Source organism: Brassica oleracea, chromosome C6 (assembly GCF_000695525.1).
Source record: "Brassica oleracea var. oleracea cultivar TO1000 chromosome C6, BOL, whole genome shotgun sequence".
In the NCBI taxonomy this organism is placed as follows: domain Eukaryota; kingdom Viridiplantae; phylum Streptophyta; class Magnoliopsida; order Brassicales; family Brassicaceae; genus Brassica; species Brassica oleracea.
Window position 1 is genome coordinate 36,723,900 of NC_027753.1, and position 17,833 is coordinate 36,741,732.

Genomic DNA, 17,833 nt, shown 5'->3' on the forward strand with positions numbered 1-17,833 from the left:
AATAGAGAAAAATTCACACGAAATCATCAACATCATCATAATGTATTTTCACAAGTCAGGTGGTGCTGCTAGTAAAAAAAAGTAAGAATTTTTTTTTTTAATAAAAGGTTAAAGATATTTATAAAGTTACCCCAGTATTTCTGAATATTTTAAGTTTGACCCGTTACTTTGTTTTAATTGTTAAGTTGAATTAAAAACCCAATTAAAAGTTAAAACTCCTTCGTGCGTATCCTCTGCTCAACTCCTTGGCGTCTCCGGCGGAAAAAAGAAGCACTACGACTGACTATGGCGCTCGAAATCGAAGCTCGAGAGTAAGCTTTCTCCTCTCATTGCTATGGTTATCTCTATAGTCGCAGTTGCTGTGCTCCTAGAATCATCGTCTACGAATGCTCAGATGGATCTTTTAGGTTAAAACGTTTAGAGAAAACCTCCTTGTACCAAAGTAACGATTTTTGAATCTACCCATAAGAAAGGCTGTTCTAAAAGCTAATATCTTTGGACTCCTTTCGTAGCTGCTCATCTGAAGGAGATAATTGTTCTTTGGAAAAGTTACTCTCTTTTCTAGTTAATGATAGTGAATTTATTCAGTAACAGTACTGTTTAGCTATTCTGTGTGAAGAACATTGTGATTTTGCGATAATGGTAACGCGGGGTTCACTAACGAAGCTCTGCTGTGTGGTTTGTATCTCAAGTGTAATAAAGATTGTGCTTCAGTTCTGCAAAGAGAACTCCTTGAATCAGACGTTCCAGACACTACAGAGCGAGTGTCAGGTTTCTCTAAACACAGTAGACAGCGTCGAGACGTTTGTTTCTGATATTAATAGTGGGAGGTGGGACTCTGTACTTCCTCAAGTGTCTCAGCTTAAGCTTCCCAGGAATAAACTTGAAGACCTTTATGAACAGGTTTCTTTCTCTTCTCTTTGCGGAATTTATCAATGTGTTGTATAAACTAATGACTTTCATAGCAAGTCTACTTCTCATGGAAATTTAATTTATTTTCAGATTGTGTTGGAGATGATAGAACTTCGAGAGTTGGACACTGCCCGAGCTATTTTGAGGCAAACTCAGGTGATGGGTGTCATGAAGCAGGAGGAACCAGAAAGATATTTGCGGATGGAGCATCTTCTTGTCAGAAGCTACTTTGATCCGCATGAGGTATGGGAGCTTTATTGTTGCTTGACTATTATTAAATGTCATATTGACTGTTTCTTATGTGGTTGTTATTGTCACATAAGCATGGCTGTCTCCTACTATTCAGCGCTTTAAGCAATCTTTGTAACTTTGTATACATATATATAAATATTGTCACAAACAATGTTGGTATATCTACTTAGAAATTGTATATCACTTGCTTCTCTGTACTCTGTTTTGTTTCGTATGTGTGAGTGTTGATATCCTTTTAAGTCATAAGTATAACCTGTGAGCTTAACATCGGTTAGCTATGAATTTGTTTCTAGATAAGGTTCTCAAACTGTAACACATGTTCTGTGTTTGTTAGTACAGTAGTATCTTTCCATTTCACTACCTCTTTTACATGTTGATGGGTTTGGACTTTTTACCTGTTTTTTCTTTGAGGTGCAGGGTCTCCTAGTCATTGTTCATGTTTTGTATAGAGAGCGGTTGCTTTCATGTAGTCATTTCCTTGTCTATTCAAAAATCATATTTTGCTGACATTACAATGTTACAATTGTTTGTTAGGCTTATGGAGACTCAACTAAAGAAAGAAAGCGTGCACAGATTGCTCAAGGTTGGCCATTTCTTCTTTATTTTTTAAGAGAACAGTCTTTCTTCATTTTTTTTTCTTTTTACTAAGTTATTTGGGATCAATCACCTGAAGGAACCAAGTGATGTTCTGGAAGTTTCTCTCTAGGCAGGCTAAGAGTACTTTATGACATGAAAAAACGTTTATGACGAGAACTTATACTCTGTTTATTGGCTATGAATTTTTTTTTCTTTCTCTTGACTCAGTTTCTACTCAAGGTTTACTAATTGTCTTTTTTTTCTCCTCTGTCAGCTGTGGCTGCCGAGGTTACTGTGGTACCCCCTTCACGGTTAATGGCTTTGGTAGGCCAGGCTTTAAAGTGGCAACAGCATCAAGGTGAGCATTTATCAATGCATGCTAGAACATCGAGATGATTTAACAATGGGAAAAAGATATCTATACTCATTTCTTAAAAAATACCTATACTTGTGTATGTGTCAGGACTACTCCCTCCAGGAACTCAGTTTGACCTCTTCCGTGGAACGGCAGCTATGAAACAAGATGTGGAAGACACATATCCTACTACTCTTAATCATACAATAAAGGTTCATATTGATCACATCAACTTTAATAGCTTGTTTAACTCAATGCCCTATTTCTCAGCCAGTTACGTTCTTTTCTGATTTGCATATCTCGTTTCATATGATGTTACAGTTTGGTACAAAGAGTCATGCCGAATGTGCTAGGTTCTCACCAGATGGACAGTTTCTTGTATCGTCTTCTGTTGATGGTTTTATCGAGGTGAGTATGATACCATGGTATCTGTTTGTATGATTGTATATGTCTTAGCAGTCTTAACTCAGACTTCAAAAAAACATTACAGGTATGGGATTACATAAGTGGGAAGCTGAAGAAGGATTTGCAATATCAAGCTGAAGTAAGCTCTTTTGACTACTTTTCACTTTTTATTTTAATTTAAAATTTATTTTCCCATGAAACTCCTAAAGTACTAAGTATCTCGTCTGTGACAGGAAACTTTCATGATGCATGACGAGGCTGTCCTTTGTATAGACTTTAGCAAAGATTCAGAGATGCTTGCATCTGGCTCACAAGATGGAAAGATTAAGGTAAATTCCATCTGTATATATTTTCTTACAGTTGAGTTTTACTTTTTTTTCATTATATGGTTCTCTCTCTGGAGAGAGAGAGAGACTGTTAGCAGCAGTTTGGTAGACATCCTTCTTCCACTTATTAGCCCGATATGAATTCTCATTTTATACAACAAGAGGAAACTAAAAACTTTAATGCATTCAACTTTTACAGGTTTGGCGTATTAGGACTGGTCTATGCTTCCGTCGTCTTGAGCGTGCACATTCCGAAGGAGTTACAAGTCTAACATTCTCTCGGGATGGAACTCAATTGCTAAGTACCTCCTTTGACCACACTGCAAGGTTTTATTACATACATCCTCATCTTTTTGCATGCGTCTGGTTGAGTATAATATTAAATTCACATTTTATATATTTGCCTTACATTATGCAGAATCCATGGTTTGAAATCTGGGAAATTGTTGAAAGAGTTCCGGGGTCATACATCTTATGTAAACAATGCCATCTTTACAAGTGATGGAACCCGTGTTATCACTGCCTCCAGTGACTGCACAGTGAAGGTACATTGTTGTATATATTAGTATATTCTTGGTTTTTTTTGGCTGCCTACTGCTGGCAGTATCAGTGTTTTCCACTTGGATTCTGCCTTCCCTTGTGTAATAGCTGTTTTGTTTCCTTGCACAGGTCTGGGATTCAAAGACGACAGATTGTCTACAAACATTCAAGCCGCCACCCTCACTAAGAGTATGTGTTGTCTTACAGATTCATTTACATCTTTTTGTACTCTTTTTGATCTGCTGTGGGCTAAGTCAGCTCTTTTCTGAAATTTAGGGAAGTGAAGCTTCAGTCAATTCTGTTCATTTGTTCCCTAAAAACACAGAACACATTGTTGTGTGCAACAAGACATCATCTATATACATCATGACACTCCAAGGACAGGTGAATTTCGAGAAACTGTCTCCTGCTTATCAGTGTAATCTGTCATGGCAAATATTAGTCAATTCACATGTTTGCTTACTTTAAATCCTTTTGCAGGTTGTGAAGAGTTTCTCATCCGGTAAGAGGGAAGGAGGAGATTTTGTAGCAGCATGTGTATCTACAAAAGGAGATTGGATATACTGCCTTGGTGAAGACAAGTATTACTACTCTGCCCTCTTATCATGGTTTTATGGTTCCTTCGTTTTGATGCTTGCACCTAACACTGGTCTGCACTAACCTGCAGGAAACTGTACTGCTTCAGCTATCAAACCGGTGGACTTGAGCATTTTATGATGGTAAGTTTATAAGTTGCATTTCACAAAGACGTAACATTATTAAATTACGAGATAGATGAAGACACTTGTGTTTATACATGTTTTAGTATCGATTCTGCAGTCTTATTAGACTTGGGTGTCTGAAAAGTTACTGTTCATGGCAGGTGCATGAGAAAGATGTGATAGGCTTATCACACCACCCACATAGAAACCTCATCGCTACCTATAGTGCAGATTGCACCATGAAGTTGTGGAAAGCCTGAGCTGTGCCTCATCATCAAACCTTACAAGACTCATTACATGATTTCTCCTTAAGTTTATGGATTTTAAGTTGAGTGTATCAAGTCCAATAGGATATATGTTAAACTAAAATTATTCTTCAGAGGATTATTTCATAAACATAGGAATTGTCGTTATTATTTAGGTACACTGTTATTTGATATTTTTCCTTAAAATGGTTATTTCAAGCGATTTCAGGGGGTTTGGTTGAAGCTTCTTAATTAAAAAAATTAAAATCTAAATCACATGGTTTTAGGTTATATACTTATATTCTAGAATGGTTTAACAAAAATCACCTAAACATCCGCAATTTATTGAAATCATTTAACGTTCCATTAAAGGTCAAATCACTTCAAAATGTTATATTGAATACACTTAGGATCCTAAGTGATAGAGAAGTCTCTATATGCCATGCTTCTGATATTCTTTATTACAAGAAGTTGCAATTGAACAAGCAAAGATAATTATTCTCTTAACTTGATGAATTACTCACATTGTTAGTTTACAAAAGATACACTAACTGCTTTCCCTAGAGAACATTACAACGGGAAAAGCAGTGTCTGGCAAATTATTCAAAAGGAAAATAATTGTTTCTCATATGGATAAATCTAAGAAAAAAAACCAAGAATATAGCAAAGAGAGAATGATAACTGTACTAGCCAGACTATAGCCATGTTCCTTTGAACCTGCAACAAGATAATACAGAAAAAATTATAAACTAATACAAAAATTGTATATATAAGATGGAGAGGTGTGTAACACAAACTTACCATGTAACCTCCCAACAAAAAAATGTTAAGAAACTAAGCTCCAAACCATGAGTAGTCATCATCAAATGCACCAAAGGAATCAAACCCAGAGTAAAAGGTGCTGCTATCAAACGGCAAGTCATTGAATGGAGATAGGATGTTACTGTCCAAGAGTTTATCTTGGTCACTCTGAAACTGAGGAGGCATATCTCTTCCTGCTACACCCACCTCTTCATTCCCATGGGGTTGAAGTACTCCTCCTTGGCCATCGAACCCGTTGCTGTGAGGCGGTGCTTGTGAGTTCATCTCTATCTGTGTATGGATAAGGTCTTCTTCCTGATTATGCACAAACACTGCAGAAGTATTATAGTAGTTATAACCTGACCCAAATTGCAGCTCCTGGTTGGGGTTTGCTCCGTAAAGCATTGGTCTTTCGTCTACAGGCATCATAGCTTGTCCATCAACAGGAGGAAGATAAGTATAGTTGCTATCAAACTCAGGAACCACCAGTTCCAGACCGTTCTCTTCTGGTCCTAAGGAGATGTTTGGTTCTAAAACACCTTCCTCATGGTGATTAGTAGTACCGTTGATGTTATAATCTAGCATAGGAGCCTCAACATGATTCATATCAGGTAAAACATTTCTCCCTTCAGCTTCTACTTGTTCTTCATCTTGTACATTAAGAGTTCCGGATCTGATTCTAGGTCTTTTCCTTCTCTTATGTTTCCCAGCTTTATCTTGATCTCTTACTGGTTGTTGTGAAGTGGCTGCTGGAACTTGATTTCTTCTACTGTCTTTAGAAGAAACCGAGCCTGAAGCCTCCTCAGTCCCATCAACATCATAATCACTATCACTATTAATCACAGTCTTCCTCCTGTCAGCGTTATTCCCCCTCCGGTGCGTCTCAGTTACATTAGACGTCCCATTATCACTACTCGGCTGCTGAATAAGCGACTCCTCCTGGTTCAAAACCGCCAACCAAATCGCGCTCTCTTTCGCCGTCATCTTGTCCTGCAAACACTTAGACTGACGAACATGCCTCTTGATCTTAGCAATATCAGGAGACATATGGTTAATCACAGCCGTCAACACCCCAACTTTCCACATCTTCTTGAGATCATGAGGCTTCCTGTAAGGAGGACTCTGGCTCTGCGGCAAGCCGAGCTTCACCCACCACTCTTCCTTCCCCGTCGGCCACCAGGGAGGAGGCGTCCCTTTCTCCAACGGATACTTCCTCTGCGGAGGATCACAATGCTGCATCAAAGAAGACAACAAAGACCCTAGAGTAGCGTCCTGCAAGTCTTGAAGCACAAACTGCGAGTTTCTATTCCCGTCTGACTTCCCAAACGCCAAACACTCCTCTTCGTATTTAGCAATCGCTGCAGGACCGTTTTTATCAAACTTCACCTTCTCTTTCCACCAAGCTCTTATATTGTCGGAGGAGCCGCTCACCGGCTTACCTTTTTCAGGTATGATGCCGTACACAAAGCCGCGTACTTTGCAGACTTCCATTAGCTTCAGCATGTACTTGAGTATACCGTCTTGTGCTCTAGACATCTTCTTCCTCTGCGCTTGGTCAGAGATCTTCTTGGGAGGCTCCTTCGCCTGAGGTCCTTGAGAATCTCCTTTTTGACGCTCTTTGATTCTTTTGAGCCTGACTCGGTCTTTCCACATACGTCTCTCTAAGTCTTCTGCATCAATCTCTTCGTCACTCACATCGATCTCAGCGACGGTATCGCTAGCCAAGTCATCAGGCTGCTCATTCTCCATCCTATCACAATCCCAATTACGATATTTAGCTAATCAATAAACATAAACAAAGGATCAAAGGCTCCACCTTTGCTGCTAAACAAAGGATTGAGATTGAACGTAAAGCCTAACTCTTTCATGCGATTCCAACACCTCAAGAGCAATGAAACAGCTATGGTTCATGCTAAAGCTTTAATTCAAACCTGTTGTATCTAAAGTTGAAACCTTTTTGAGGAAACCCTTCATCAGTTTCGAATCCATCTCAATATAAGGAAGGAGCGTAAACCAATAAACCCTAAATTCACAGCATGAAAAAGGAGAAACTCGAAAGCAAATTGATGAAACTTTAATCCATTGTTCCTCACCTGATGTCAGCAACGGACAAAGCTAGATCGCCCCCACCCATGTTCGAAAAGGATCGAACTTTTCGGAATCTAAACCGATGAAATTGAAGGTCTTTGAAGAAATTTAGGGCTTTTTTTTGTTTTTTGTTTCTTTCTTCTCCTGTTGTTCAAAGCTGGCTGCGAATTGGGAAGAGGCAATTAGACGGCGAAGGACCAAACACCCAAAGACCACATTTGTGTTTTGTTTTTTTTTTTTCGTTCGTGGTTTATTTTTGTTTTTACTTTTACCTCTCTTTTTTTTGTTGCAAAAGCCAACTTGTTTTCTCCTCTCTTTTGTTCTGTTTCTTTAATTATGTTTTAATGTAAAAAATTGCTTTTGTGTTACTGTATCTGGGCGCTTTTTTAACTTTGATCATGATAACATTTTTATTTCCCTTTCTATCGCTGATGAATATTCTTTTGTTTTTTTTTTTTTACAAGAAAAATTTGGTGGTCTTGGCACCAATGAAGAGTAATGATTTTGACTGACAAACATGCGCTGATAAGAGAATCTAATGTATCTATTTTTCTTTGCTTTTTATTTCACAATCGAAATGGAAAAAAATTATAAGTGGTGGAAGTGATGACACACCAATCAACCTTAGTTTTTGTAAATGCATTTAACGGAATTGGTGAGTTATTCGCTAACGTCATCCGATGGTTTTGGTGTAATAATTGCCTTGTGTGCATTTTTTTTTCTGAACCACGATTGTTGATTTGTATAAAGGAGAAGCAAAAAGATTAGTGGGAAGTTGCAGCATCATTGGGACCAGTTTTGCATTTAAGACCCACAAAAACCACCCACAGACTGATTTTTTTCTGTGCGGCGATTTTTCTTATATTTTGGTTTATTAATGGCTTAATACAGCTAATCTGGTCATCTATAAATAAATAAAAGAGTATTTGTCTTACCGAGTACTATTAACATGGAGAAGCCGGGAGCGCCCCATATATAAAAACTAAAATGGACCCAAAGGCTATTATTAGTAGTAGAACCTGAGTTTTGGTCTGGATTAGCATCGGCAAAATGGAATGGAAGCACTTGTTACAAATTTTTGAAGGCCACATGATAATGATATATATAACTCAGTAAAAAAGGAAGATAAGATTATGATTTTGAAACCTTTAAACTGTAAAACCAAACTAGCGAAGAACAATGACTCCTAATAATTTTATTCTTCTTTTTGTTTTTAATTGTCGTTGTAAAATTATTTTCGTTTCAAAATAAATGTTGTTTTAAAATATTAATCCAAATTTTTTTAACTTATATGTCATATAATTTTTTATATTTTTTTATATATTTTTATCGGTTGAAACGTGGTTAGCTGTGTAGCTAATAAAGTTTTTATTTATAAAATAAACAAAAAAAAATATTTTTTAATTTGTATTCACTGACAATTCAAATGAAACGTAGAAAATACTAATTTATAGTTTTTCTAATATTACTCGTAGTTTTAATCACTATCCATCCCTAGTTTGTTCTGAATATTCTAATCCAGATATAAGAAGAAGCTTCATATGAATACTACGTGGCTTAGAGTAACTAACAAACATAATGAAACTAGTACCAATATGTCCCTCGTGGGAAATAAACCAGAGCAAAGAAAGTAGTACAAAGAAGTTGACCTTTCTTACTACAAGTCTCCAAACTTTTAATTATACCGACAAGGAGATGATCAAGGATCTCATCTCTCCCTCATTGTTGTTCTTCTTTTGATCCGTAAGATCGCGTCGTCTCCGATCATCTTCTTCCTCTCTTCACTACTGATAATATTCACATTGCGTCTCTCACCTATTCATATTAATTCATATGGTTTATAGTTCGAAGCTTCATCTTCGCCTTCGTCTTGAACTTTTGTCTTTACAGCTTCTTGTCTTGATCTTCTATGGCGATCCCTTCCTTCTTCTCCCTAACTTTACAATTTTACCCTCCGAGTAGACTCGTTCCTACTCGACTCACTCTCTCCTCCTCCACCGTCTGCTGCCTCTCTGTAGACCGCCCGATCAACCACGCTTCCGCCGCAAAGAACAAAGACATCTCCGCCTTACGAGCTGTGATAACCGCCGGAGGCACCGCCGGACACATCTCCTCGGCGCTAGCCATCGGCGACGAGCTCAAATCCGCCGACCCTCTAGCTCAAATCCTCTTCATCGGATTCCCAAACAGCATGGAGAGCACGACCGTCCCCTCCGCCGGATTCGACTTCTCGGCGATCCCCACCGTCGGATACTCGTCCTCTCGTCCCTTCCTCTGCTTCGCCTCCTTCCTACGCTTCCCGCTCCTCCTCATCAAATCCACCTTCGAGTCCTACAAACTCCTCCGCGAGTTCAAACCCCAGATCGTCGTCGGCACCGGAGGCCACGCCTCCTTCCCCGTCTGCTTCGCCGCCGCGATCATGCGCCTCAAGCTCGTGATCCAGGAGCAAGACTCCATCCCCGGGACCACCAACTGGATCCTCTCTTTATTCGCCCACACGATCTTCACTCCTTTCAACTGCACCGTCTCCAACCTCCCCAAACGCGCCGCCGCTAAATGCGTCGTCTACGGGAACCCGATAAGACAAGCTTTAAGACGGTACGTGTCGAAAGGAGCCGCGCGTGTGAGCTTCTTCGGACAGTGGGCGGGAGCCGTGTCGGACGCGAGAGTGGTGCTTGTGCTTAGCGGGTCTTTGGGAGCGAACGCTATCAACATAGCTTTGCTTAACTGTTACTTGCAGTTGTTGTCTGAACATGAGAACTGGTTCTTCGTCTGGCAAACTGGTGTCGAGGCTTTTGATGAAATGGATAGTCTCGTTAGAAGCCATCCTCGTCTCTTTCTATCTCCGTGAGTTACAAAATTATAGAATAATTTTCTTTTACTGAAAATGTTATTAGATCTTGTCCTAAGTAACTTAGAACTCAAGAATGTGTTTTTTTTTTTTTGGTGTTAGGTTCTTGAGAAATATAAGTGTAGCTTATGCGGCAGCAGATTTGGTTATCTCGAGAGCTGGTGCTATGACTTGCTCAGAGATCATGGCGTTAGGGAAGCCTTCTGTTCTGGTGTGTTAAAATTTTGTAAAGCTGGTTCACTGAGAGATTGGCTATGTGTGAATTTTTTTCTTTTGTTTTTTATTTTTGTGTTAGATACCATCACCACATACTGATGAAGGGGATCAAGAAAGGAGTGCTTCTTTGATGGCGGACATTGTTGGCTCAAAGGTAATAACAGAGGAAGAGCTAGATACGATCACTCTTCGAGCTGCAATAGAAGAGATTCTAGGTAACTGGGAACAATCTCTATTTTCAAATTTCGTTTTTTTTTCTTCTTCCTCGTCATTGTCTTATTGAGTTGGTTCGAAATGATAGGGAATGAAGAGCTGATGAGAGAGATGAGTGAGCGGGCGTTAAAAGCTGGGAAACCTGACGCTGCATTAGATGTTGCTAAACATATTATTTCTATTGTCAAACCAGAAGATAAGTAAGTTAGATTCTTGTACGAATAAACATTTGTGTGTAGACCACGTGGTCTTTGGGCATGAGTGATTTATCTGTTGTGGACTTGCAAAACTTTGTTTAGTAACGAGTTTTGCTCACTTCTGAGATTGATCTACCGGTCCAAAATGTAGTAGTAAAAAAACGACTTACGAACATGTTATTCACGTGTAAGAGTTTTGATTCAGTTTCCCGCAGCAGCTCAATCAATAACCTCGGTCCATCTTCTCGAGTAAGCCCAAGTATGTAAAATGTGTTGTGTAAAAAAATATCTATATATTGATGAGCACTTGAAGAAGTATTGTTGATTTCTGTTGGACCGACTTGGACTTGTGAACCTTGCAATAGAGAAAAAGAGCCACCAGATGTCTCGTACTAAGTGAAATTGGACCGGACTTATTTTTTTTTAACACTGAATACTTCAATATAAGAGGATCCACAAAGGGATCGAGAGTTAGGGAGAACCCCTGAGTTATACGAACGACATAGAGAAAAAGCAGAAAAACATAAAAGAACACATAAACTAAATCGTACCAGTAGGCACTTTGAAGTAAGGATCAGAAAGATCAGGAACTAGGTTATGAATGGCCTGAGGCAATAACCTTTTAAATAGAAGGGGGTCAAACACTTCTGGCGTCTTGTGGAATCATTTGATGGAGCCAGCCAACGCGGACTTCCAGAAGCGACGTAAGATTGAACACGGGAGCCAGATATAACACTTTCTGCGATTGTCTTGGCCACCTTATTCTTTTGGTCCGACACATGACATATCGTCCACTTCTCAAAACAATAAAGGAGCTTCAGAATTCTCAGGATCAAAGATGAGAGAGAAGGACATCGGTAAGGGTTTAGTAAGGATTCACGAACTTCTACCGAGGAAGCTTCAAAGTAAACCTTCTTGTGACACAAGTCACCCATTGCTTGAACAGCCCAAAGTAAGGATCTGAGGTCAGATTCCGTTTTAGAAGAACAACCACGTAGAGCCTGACGACTGTGGTGTAAGGCTTGTCCTTGGCAATCTCTTACTATCCAGCTAGAGCCGCTTATATGATCAGGTGCTTCCCAAGCCATACCTACATTGCACTTGACAACATCAGCCAGAGGTTTTTCCCACGCACCAAGAGGTGCGTCGGTAGAGGCCATTGTTGAGTGTGGAGGATGATCGTTGCACAGAAGCTGGTACCAAATCTCAGTTTCCTCCAGAGCTTTAGCAATCGTTGACTGAGGGGTGATGCGGGTTCTCTCAAAGATGAGAGCGTTCCTCCCTTTCCAAAGACTCCAAAGAACCCAAGGAAAAGCTTTTACGTTGCTATGGTCACTCTGCTGCTTTTTAGATGCTGCCACCAAAAAATGGAGGTTAAGAAAAACAGAGGTTCGGGAGAAACCAGCTGGGGGAGGTTGAATGCCTGCTAGTCTCCAAGCTTCAACTGCAGTAGGACATGTGAAGAGCATATGGCATATCGATTCCGGTTCTTGACCACACGCCTAACAAGTTGCATCACCGTATAGGCCTCTTGACTGAAGTCTCTCGGCTACCGCTAAAGCTCCTGACAGTGCTCTCCACAGAAAATACCTAATTTTTGGAGAAGTTTTGAGTTTCCAGATGCTCTTCCATAATTGTTTTTCCACTGGTGGTAAGGGCCGGTGGTCTGGAGAGTTTGTTTCATGGAGAACAGATAGCATTTTATACGCACTCTGCGTAGTGTAGGTTCCGTGTTTCGTGAAACCCCACACATCTGAATCTTGCCTGTTTGGAGATGGCTTGATTGTCAGTATTTTCAAAGCATCTTCTTCAGTAAAAGTGTCAAAAACCTTCTGTGCATTCCACACTTGGGTATTTGGAAACCAGAGGTCTCTGACCTTGAGTGTAAGGTCAACAGTACTGTCCTGTTTATACATAGGAGGACGAGCTTCTTTCTCAAGTAACCAATTCGACGTCTAGACATTGGTTTGATCACCATCACCAATAACACGGAGTAGACCTGACTTCAAAGCCTCCCTGCCGTGCAATATACTACGCTAGATGAATGAGGGACGTGTACCAATACTCGCTTCCAAGAAGGAAGAGTTCTTGAAATACCGACTTTTCAAGACCCTTGCCATTAACGAGTTAGGCTGCGATAATACTCTCCAAGCTTGTTTACCAAGAAGGGCTTGGTTGAAACGACCAATATCATGAAACCCAAGGCCCCCATCTTCTTTGGTCTTGCATAGTGTGTCCCAAGCAACCCATGGCATTTTCTTCCTAGAACCTCCACTGCACCACCAGAATTCTCTCATTGCGGAGATGAGTTTTACACAGAGATCTTTAGGCAGTTTGTAGACAGACATTGCATATATCGGTAGCGCCAATCCAATGGACTTTAAGAGGATCTCTTTACCTCCGTGAGAGAGCGTTCTAGCAAACCATCCGTGCAATCTATGCTGGAGTTTCTCGCGGATGTAGTTCAGGATGAGCTTTTTTGAGCCTTTAAATACTTCAGGAAGGCCAAGATAAGTTCCTTCTCCTCCTTCTTTGTCAATCTTAAGAACCTGTTTGATATCAGCTTTCATTCCTTCTTCAACCTTATCACCAAAGATTATTGAGGACTTTGCAAGGTTTATCTGTTGCCTAGAGGCGTCTCCATAGAGTTTCAGGCAACGTTGGATCTCCATACTTTCCAACAGGTTCGCTTTGCACATTAAAAGACTATCATCGGCAAACAATAGGTGATGAACCGCTGGACCATGTTTGTCAAGTTGAATGCCGTTCAGACGTCCCTTTTCTTCAGCTTTATTCAAGACACTAACCAGTGCTTCAGCTGCCATGATGAAGATGAAAGGAGACATGGGGTCCCCTTGCCTAATCCCACGTTCTGGTCTAAAAAATCCATGTGTTCTTCCGTTCAGGAGGATCGTATAAGACACGGTAGTTACACATGCCATCACCCAACAAACCCAAAGACGGTCAAAACCCATTCTTTCCATCAGTGTTTCTAAGAAGTTCCACTCCACACGATCATATGCCTTAGACATGTCCGTTTTTACAGCCATGTATTGCTCACTGATCGATTTCTTAGTTCGCAAGCTGTGCACCATCTCATGTGCTACCACTATGTTGTCTGAGATCAAACGACCTGCAACAAAAGCGCCTTGTGTATCTGATATGATAGCATCCATGATCGGTTTCAATCTTGTAGATAGGAGCTTAGAGACTATCTTGTATTGGACAGAGCAGAGGCTAATGGGACGCATATCTTTCATAGACTCTGGTTTTGTGATCTTAGGAAGGAGGCAAAGTTGTGTGTGGTTCCAGCCGGCAGGTAAGATAGACGTCAGAAAGAAACTGCGGACCTCCTCTATGATTTGAGCGCCCACAATGTGCCAGTAGTTCTTGTAGAAAACCCTGGTGATACCATCCTCCCCCGGTGCACTACTACCCTTAACTAAGAAAGCTGCATCTTTTATTTCCTCATCTGTGATCTCTTTTGTCATCGCCTCATTCATAGCAGGGGTTACACGGCTCTGAAAACCTTCAAATAGAGTTTCTAAGTCTGCAGGGTTTGAACTCATAAACAGCTCCTTGAAATATTCCACCGCTAGATGTCCTTTTGCATCTTCTGAAAAATATTCTACACCCAAGTCATCTTTCAACATAAGAATGTTGCTTCTGATCTTTTTGCCTTTAACAACATTGTGGAAGTAAGATGTGTTTCGATCTCCTTCCCTCAGCCATTGTTCTCTACTTCCCTGTCTCCAAAATCTCTCTTCCTCTTTATGAGCCTCCGCCAACTCCATTCTTAACCTCTTCATGGACCTGACACTAGGGTAGGTTTTCGAAATTTCCTTCTCTAGGTCCTCATGAAGTTTCTGAATCTTCGAGAGGAAGTTGAAATGAGCTCGTTTTTTTCCAATGTGAAAGTTCCCTTCTACATCTGGAGAGTCTATCCATCACGGAGGTAGTTGTCAGCGCGGAGTCACCTTTCCAGCCACGGGCGATAACCTCTTCTATACCAGCTTTGCCAACCATTCTCTTGTCAAAGTAGAATCGACCGTGACCTCTATCTTCTGGTTCTAACGAGAATGAAAGAACGATAGGTCTATGATCAGAGGGCCACATGTCGAGGTATTCCAAGTTAGAGCGTGGAAATAAACGGAACCAGCTATCATTACCGAAGCTTCGGTCTAGGCGACACTGGATCCAAACATTGTCTCTCCATCCTACCCAAGACAATACATTCCCAATCGTCCTCACTTCTTTTATCTTACAGTTTTCAACCATGTTTCTGAAGTCCCAAAATGTTGATTCCTGACGAGCAGAACCACCAAGTTTCTCAGAATTATTAAGTAGCTCATTAAAATCCCCAATGAGGATCCACACATTATCTCTATCAACACCAATATTTTCTAGTCTCTCCCAGACGAGATGTCTATTCTCACGCACAAGATCACCATAGACACACGCCAAGAAGAAGTGAACAGAACCAAACTCAATTTTCAGGTCAATGATCCTCTTATCTGAAGATAGGATCTCAACCTTGTAGCAATCTTTCCAGAAGACTGCCAAACCACCACTCAAACCAATCGGAGCAACTGCGAACATTTTATTGTAACCTAACGTTATTTGTAAACCAAGCATGTAAGGATCTTTTTGCTTAGTTTCAGAGAGAAACAAGAAATCAAGAAAATACTTTTTACGCATCTCCGTTAAGCGACGAACTGTCTCGGTGTTTCCCGCCCCGCGACAGTTCCAACTCAGTATGCTCATTGGGGCGACAACAGCCTCAAATCGGATTCTTCTTTGGTTTTTGTGGATTTGTTACCGTGCGTAAGCTCTGTTTCCTCTGCTTTCCTCTTTGCTGGACCTGAGTCTCCCTCTAGCTTATCAAACTCGACTTGATCCTTGTGTGTCACGTTTCGGTTAGGTCTAACATGTCGAACCCATGCAGGAGGACGTTGTCTAGCCTTCTTCTTGTTCCTCAAGATCCCGATAGAAGTGGAACCTAAGGCTCCAGCCGAAAACACCGTTGGACCCATAGGAACAGATTGCACATTATTACTTTCTCCGGAGGAGGATCCCGCTTGAGAAGCACGTTCAAGATCTCCGCTCCTAGCTGACTTTGCATGGCGAGAAGATTTACCAACCAGGGGAAAACCCTCTGAGTGCGGCATATCATAGGAGAACACATGCCCTTTCTCCTTGTTCACATCATGAGATATCTTGGCCAACACAGTCGGGGTTTTATTTTTGTCCTCTTCAATAGACTGTTGAACTCGGAGGATGCGTGCACGGCGCTCTGTTTCATCAGCGTGAGAGATATACTGGATCGCCATTGCCCTCTCTTCACCCTGTAGCTCTGGGAACAGCAGGGGAAAGCCAGGCGGGCCTTCGAGGCGAGGAGCTTCATTTGGAGGTGTTACCACTGCCCTGATGTTTCTCTCCTCTGTTTTCTGGTTAGACTTCTGAGTGCGCGACTTAACATAGGGGCACGCTGACTTTTCATGAGTCAATCGATGGCAGCTAAAGCACCTTTTATGAATCTTCTCATACTCATATTCAATGACCACGATTTCCTCCGATGGCAGGGTTAAATTTTTTGCCTCGAAGGCCGGGTTCGTTGCCGTGAATAAAACCTTCGCACGAATGTATTCTGTTTTCTGGGAGCTTTTAGGATCATATGCTATCTCCTTCACGAAACCAACTTTCTATGCTAGCAGGTGCATCGTACCAATGGTGTAGTGGTTAATGGGGATGTTCCTTATGCGAATCCAGACCTCAAACGTGGAGAGAAAGTCTCTGGGAGGGGATGGAGTCCATCGTTCCATGACCATTGTCCAATGATTGTAGGACCATGGTCGATCATTCAGCACAGTTACAAGATCCTCTTCTCGTTTAAAGACAAACTGGAAGCGATCTCGAGTCAGAGAAATCCCTCGCACTCTATCATACAGTCGCCAGGCTTGGGGCATGTAGTCGATCATCCTAGCCATGTTCTGAGCCTCGGGGTTCAGCAGGCGTCCAAGGATACTGAGCGCGTTTTCATCAAAGACATGGTATTTCGGGTCGTCTGGGAGAATCATCGGTTCATCATCTTCCAAAGACATGGATCAAATCGCTTTGTGGAGTTTGTCTGCCATATTCCACCAGAGATGAAATTCACGAAGGAGCTGCGGAGAGCTTTTTGGAAGTAGGTCAGCTAAGAAAAAGGAAGTTGTGCAATTATGAGCACAATATTTGGATATGATTTTGAAGGAAAGCATCAATTATTGCTCAGAAAATGGAAAGAAATCAAAGTGAGGAGGGAGATGTGGTGAGAAGAAGAAAGAGTAAGGATCAAGAAAGGAAGTATGAATGTATTACGGGAGAGTAAAAGGAAATAAGTATAATAGAGAAAATAAGCACCAATTTAGAAAGGAATAACTTTCCTTCAAAATATCGTGGCTGAGGAAGCCGGTGAAGAATATCTACTCGACAAGGAGAGACAGAAAAGGAAAGAGGACGATTTCCGGTGGAGAGCCATATATATTAGATTTTTCTTTTGTTCTCATATCAAATGTGAGATTTGAATTGCTATGCAACTTTATGATTATCCTTCTTGCAATGTGCATTTTATGGAGATTTAATCGATAGAAAGATTACCTGGATGAGTAATTTCTATCGACTCTGTGCGCGACTTACCTAAAAATGATTGGCAAATATCATGCGTATACATGTTGTTTGTTAATGGTTAGATGAGTGAACACATCAAAAGATACATGTTACTCAAAATAGAAGAATGCATACGACTAGGACGTTCCTTTATTTTGTGAGTATTCCTAGACACAATCACACAGCCATGTAAACAGCTGTTTGCTCTTTTTTCCTACAGACAAAAAACTTATCGATTCAGAAAACACCATGTTTGGTTATTTGCAGCTCAACCACCAAACCAAGACATTGCTTATATGCTTATTATACGCAACCGATTTCGTGTGCAATTAAAACACTAGTTTTGGTCCCATTTATTTCTATATTTGTGGTAGGCAAATGATATAAATTAAAAAAACCTAACCACAAAAAAAAAAATCAAGAACAAGAAACTGGGAAAGCAACTGAGTGTGAGATCTTTCACCGCTTATATAATCAAACAACCGTTGTTCTGCTCCGGCAACATTGTCG

At 40.7% G+C, this 17,833-nt stretch overlaps 4 protein-coding genes across 5 annotated transcripts; 2 read left to right on the top strand and 2 right to left on the bottom strand.

Annotated features, from left to right (window-relative positions):
• The first annotated feature begins 214 nt into the window (after positions 1 to 214).
• On the top strand, positions 215 to 4,487 carry LOC106296777 (suppressor of mec-8 and unc-52 protein homolog 1). The gene is made up of 16 exons (XM_013733007.1): positions 215 to 311; positions 693 to 903; positions 1,003 to 1,155; positions 1,699 to 1,747; positions 2,015 to 2,098; positions 2,204 to 2,307; positions 2,417 to 2,503; positions 2,586 to 2,639; positions 2,734 to 2,829; positions 3,026 to 3,153; positions 3,245 to 3,371; positions 3,496 to 3,555; positions 3,643 to 3,750; positions 3,847 to 3,947; positions 4,034 to 4,085; positions 4,229 to 4,487. Exons 1-16 carry the CDS (start codon positions 286 to 288, stop codon positions 4,325 to 4,327), a joined length of 1,539 nt encoding a protein of 512 aa, XP_013588461.1. The 5' UTR covers positions 215 to 285; the 3' UTR covers positions 4,328 to 4,487.
• Positions 4,488 to 4,789: 302 nt separating this feature from the next.
• LOC106300720 (ETHYLENE INSENSITIVE 3-like 3 protein) lies at positions 4,790 to 7,445 on the bottom strand. 2 transcript variants are annotated; one of them, XM_013736921.1, is made up of 3 exons: positions 7,207 to 7,445; positions 5,114 to 6,863; positions 4,790 to 5,029 (listed from the first exon to the last, which is right to left on the bottom strand). In XM_013736921.1, exons 1-2 carry the CDS (start codon positions 7,245 to 7,247, stop codon positions 5,147 to 5,149), a joined length of 1,758 nt encoding a protein of 585 aa, XP_013592375.1. In that variant the 5' UTR covers positions 7,248 to 7,445; the 3' UTR covers positions 4,790 to 5,029; positions 5,114 to 5,146. The 2 variants fall into 2 exon arrangements, with proteins under 2 accessions (XP_013592375.1, XP_013592376.1); XM_013736922.1 differs by lacking the exon at positions 7,207 to 7,445 and adding an exon at positions 7,045 to 7,182.
• Positions 7,446 to 8,784: 1,339 nt separating this feature from the next.
• On the top strand, positions 8,785 to 10,880 carry LOC106296262 (UDP-N-acetylglucosamine--N-acetylmuramyl-(pentapeptide) pyrophosphoryl-undecaprenol N-acetylglucosamine transferase). The gene is made up of 5 exons (XM_013732361.1): positions 8,785 to 8,944; positions 9,092 to 10,048; positions 10,155 to 10,263; positions 10,348 to 10,483; positions 10,570 to 10,880. Exons 2-5 carry the CDS (start codon positions 9,111 to 9,113, stop codon positions 10,683 to 10,685), a joined length of 1,299 nt encoding a protein of 432 aa, XP_013587815.1. The 5' UTR covers positions 8,785 to 8,944; positions 9,092 to 9,110; the 3' UTR covers positions 10,686 to 10,880.
• A 4,558-nt stretch (positions 10,881 to 15,438) lies between these two features.
• Positions 15,439 to 16,779, bottom strand: LOC106298138 (uncharacterized protein At4g02000-like). Its single transcript, XM_013734220.1, has 2 exons — positions 16,450 to 16,779; positions 15,439 to 16,362 (listed from the first exon to the last, which is right to left on the bottom strand). The coding sequence occupies exons 1-2, from the start codon at positions 16,777 to 16,779 to the stop codon at positions 15,439 to 15,441; spliced, it is 1,254 nt and encodes a 417-aa protein (XP_013589674.1).
• Between the last annotated feature and the right edge of the window lie 1,054 nt (positions 16,780 to 17,833).

What these genes read in the sequence shown, in the direction of transcription:
- LOC106298138 (XM_013734220.1), bottom strand. Translation starts at nt 16,779, where the DNA reads ATGTCTTTGGAAGATGATGAACCGATGATTCTCCCAGACGACCCGAAA. An exon ending in ACTTTCTCTCCACGTTTGAG is followed by an intron (nt 16,363 to 16,449) that starts GTCTGGATTCGC and finishes GGTTTCGTGAAG; the next exon opens with GAGATAGCATATGATCCTAA.
- LOC106300720 (XM_013736921.1), bottom strand. Translation starts at nt 7,247, where the DNA reads ATGGGTGGGGGCGATCTAGCTTTGTCCGTTGCTGACATCAG. An exon ending in TTGTCCGTTGCTGACATCAG is followed by an intron (nt 6,864 to 7,206) that starts GTGAGGAACAAT and finishes GGATTGTGATAG; the next exon opens with GATGGAGAATGAGCAGCCTG.
- LOC106296777 (XM_013733007.1), top strand. Translation starts at nt 286, where the DNA reads ATGGCGCTCGAAATCGAAGCTCGAGA. An exon ending in TCCTTTGACCACACTGCAAG is followed by an intron (nt 3,154 to 3,244) that starts GTTTTATTACAT and finishes TACATTATGCAG; the next exon opens with AATCCATGGTTTGAAATCTG. An exon ending in TACTGCCTTGGTGAAGACAA is followed by an intron (nt 3,948 to 4,033) that starts GTATTACTACTC and finishes ACTAACCTGCAG; the next exon opens with GAAACTGTACTGCTTCAGCT.
- LOC106296262 (XM_013732361.1), top strand. Translation starts at nt 9,111, where the DNA reads ATGGCGATCCCTTCCTTCTTCTCCCTAACTTTACAATTTTACCCTCCG. An exon ending in CCTCGTCTCTTTCTATCTCC is followed by an intron (nt 10,049 to 10,154) that starts GTGAGTTACAAA and finishes TTTTGGTGTTAG; the next exon opens with GTTCTTGAGAAATATAAGTG. An exon ending in TAGGGAAGCCTTCTGTTCTG is followed by an intron (nt 10,264 to 10,347) that starts GTGTGTTAAAAT and finishes TTTTTGTGTTAG; the next exon opens with ATACCATCACCACATACTGA.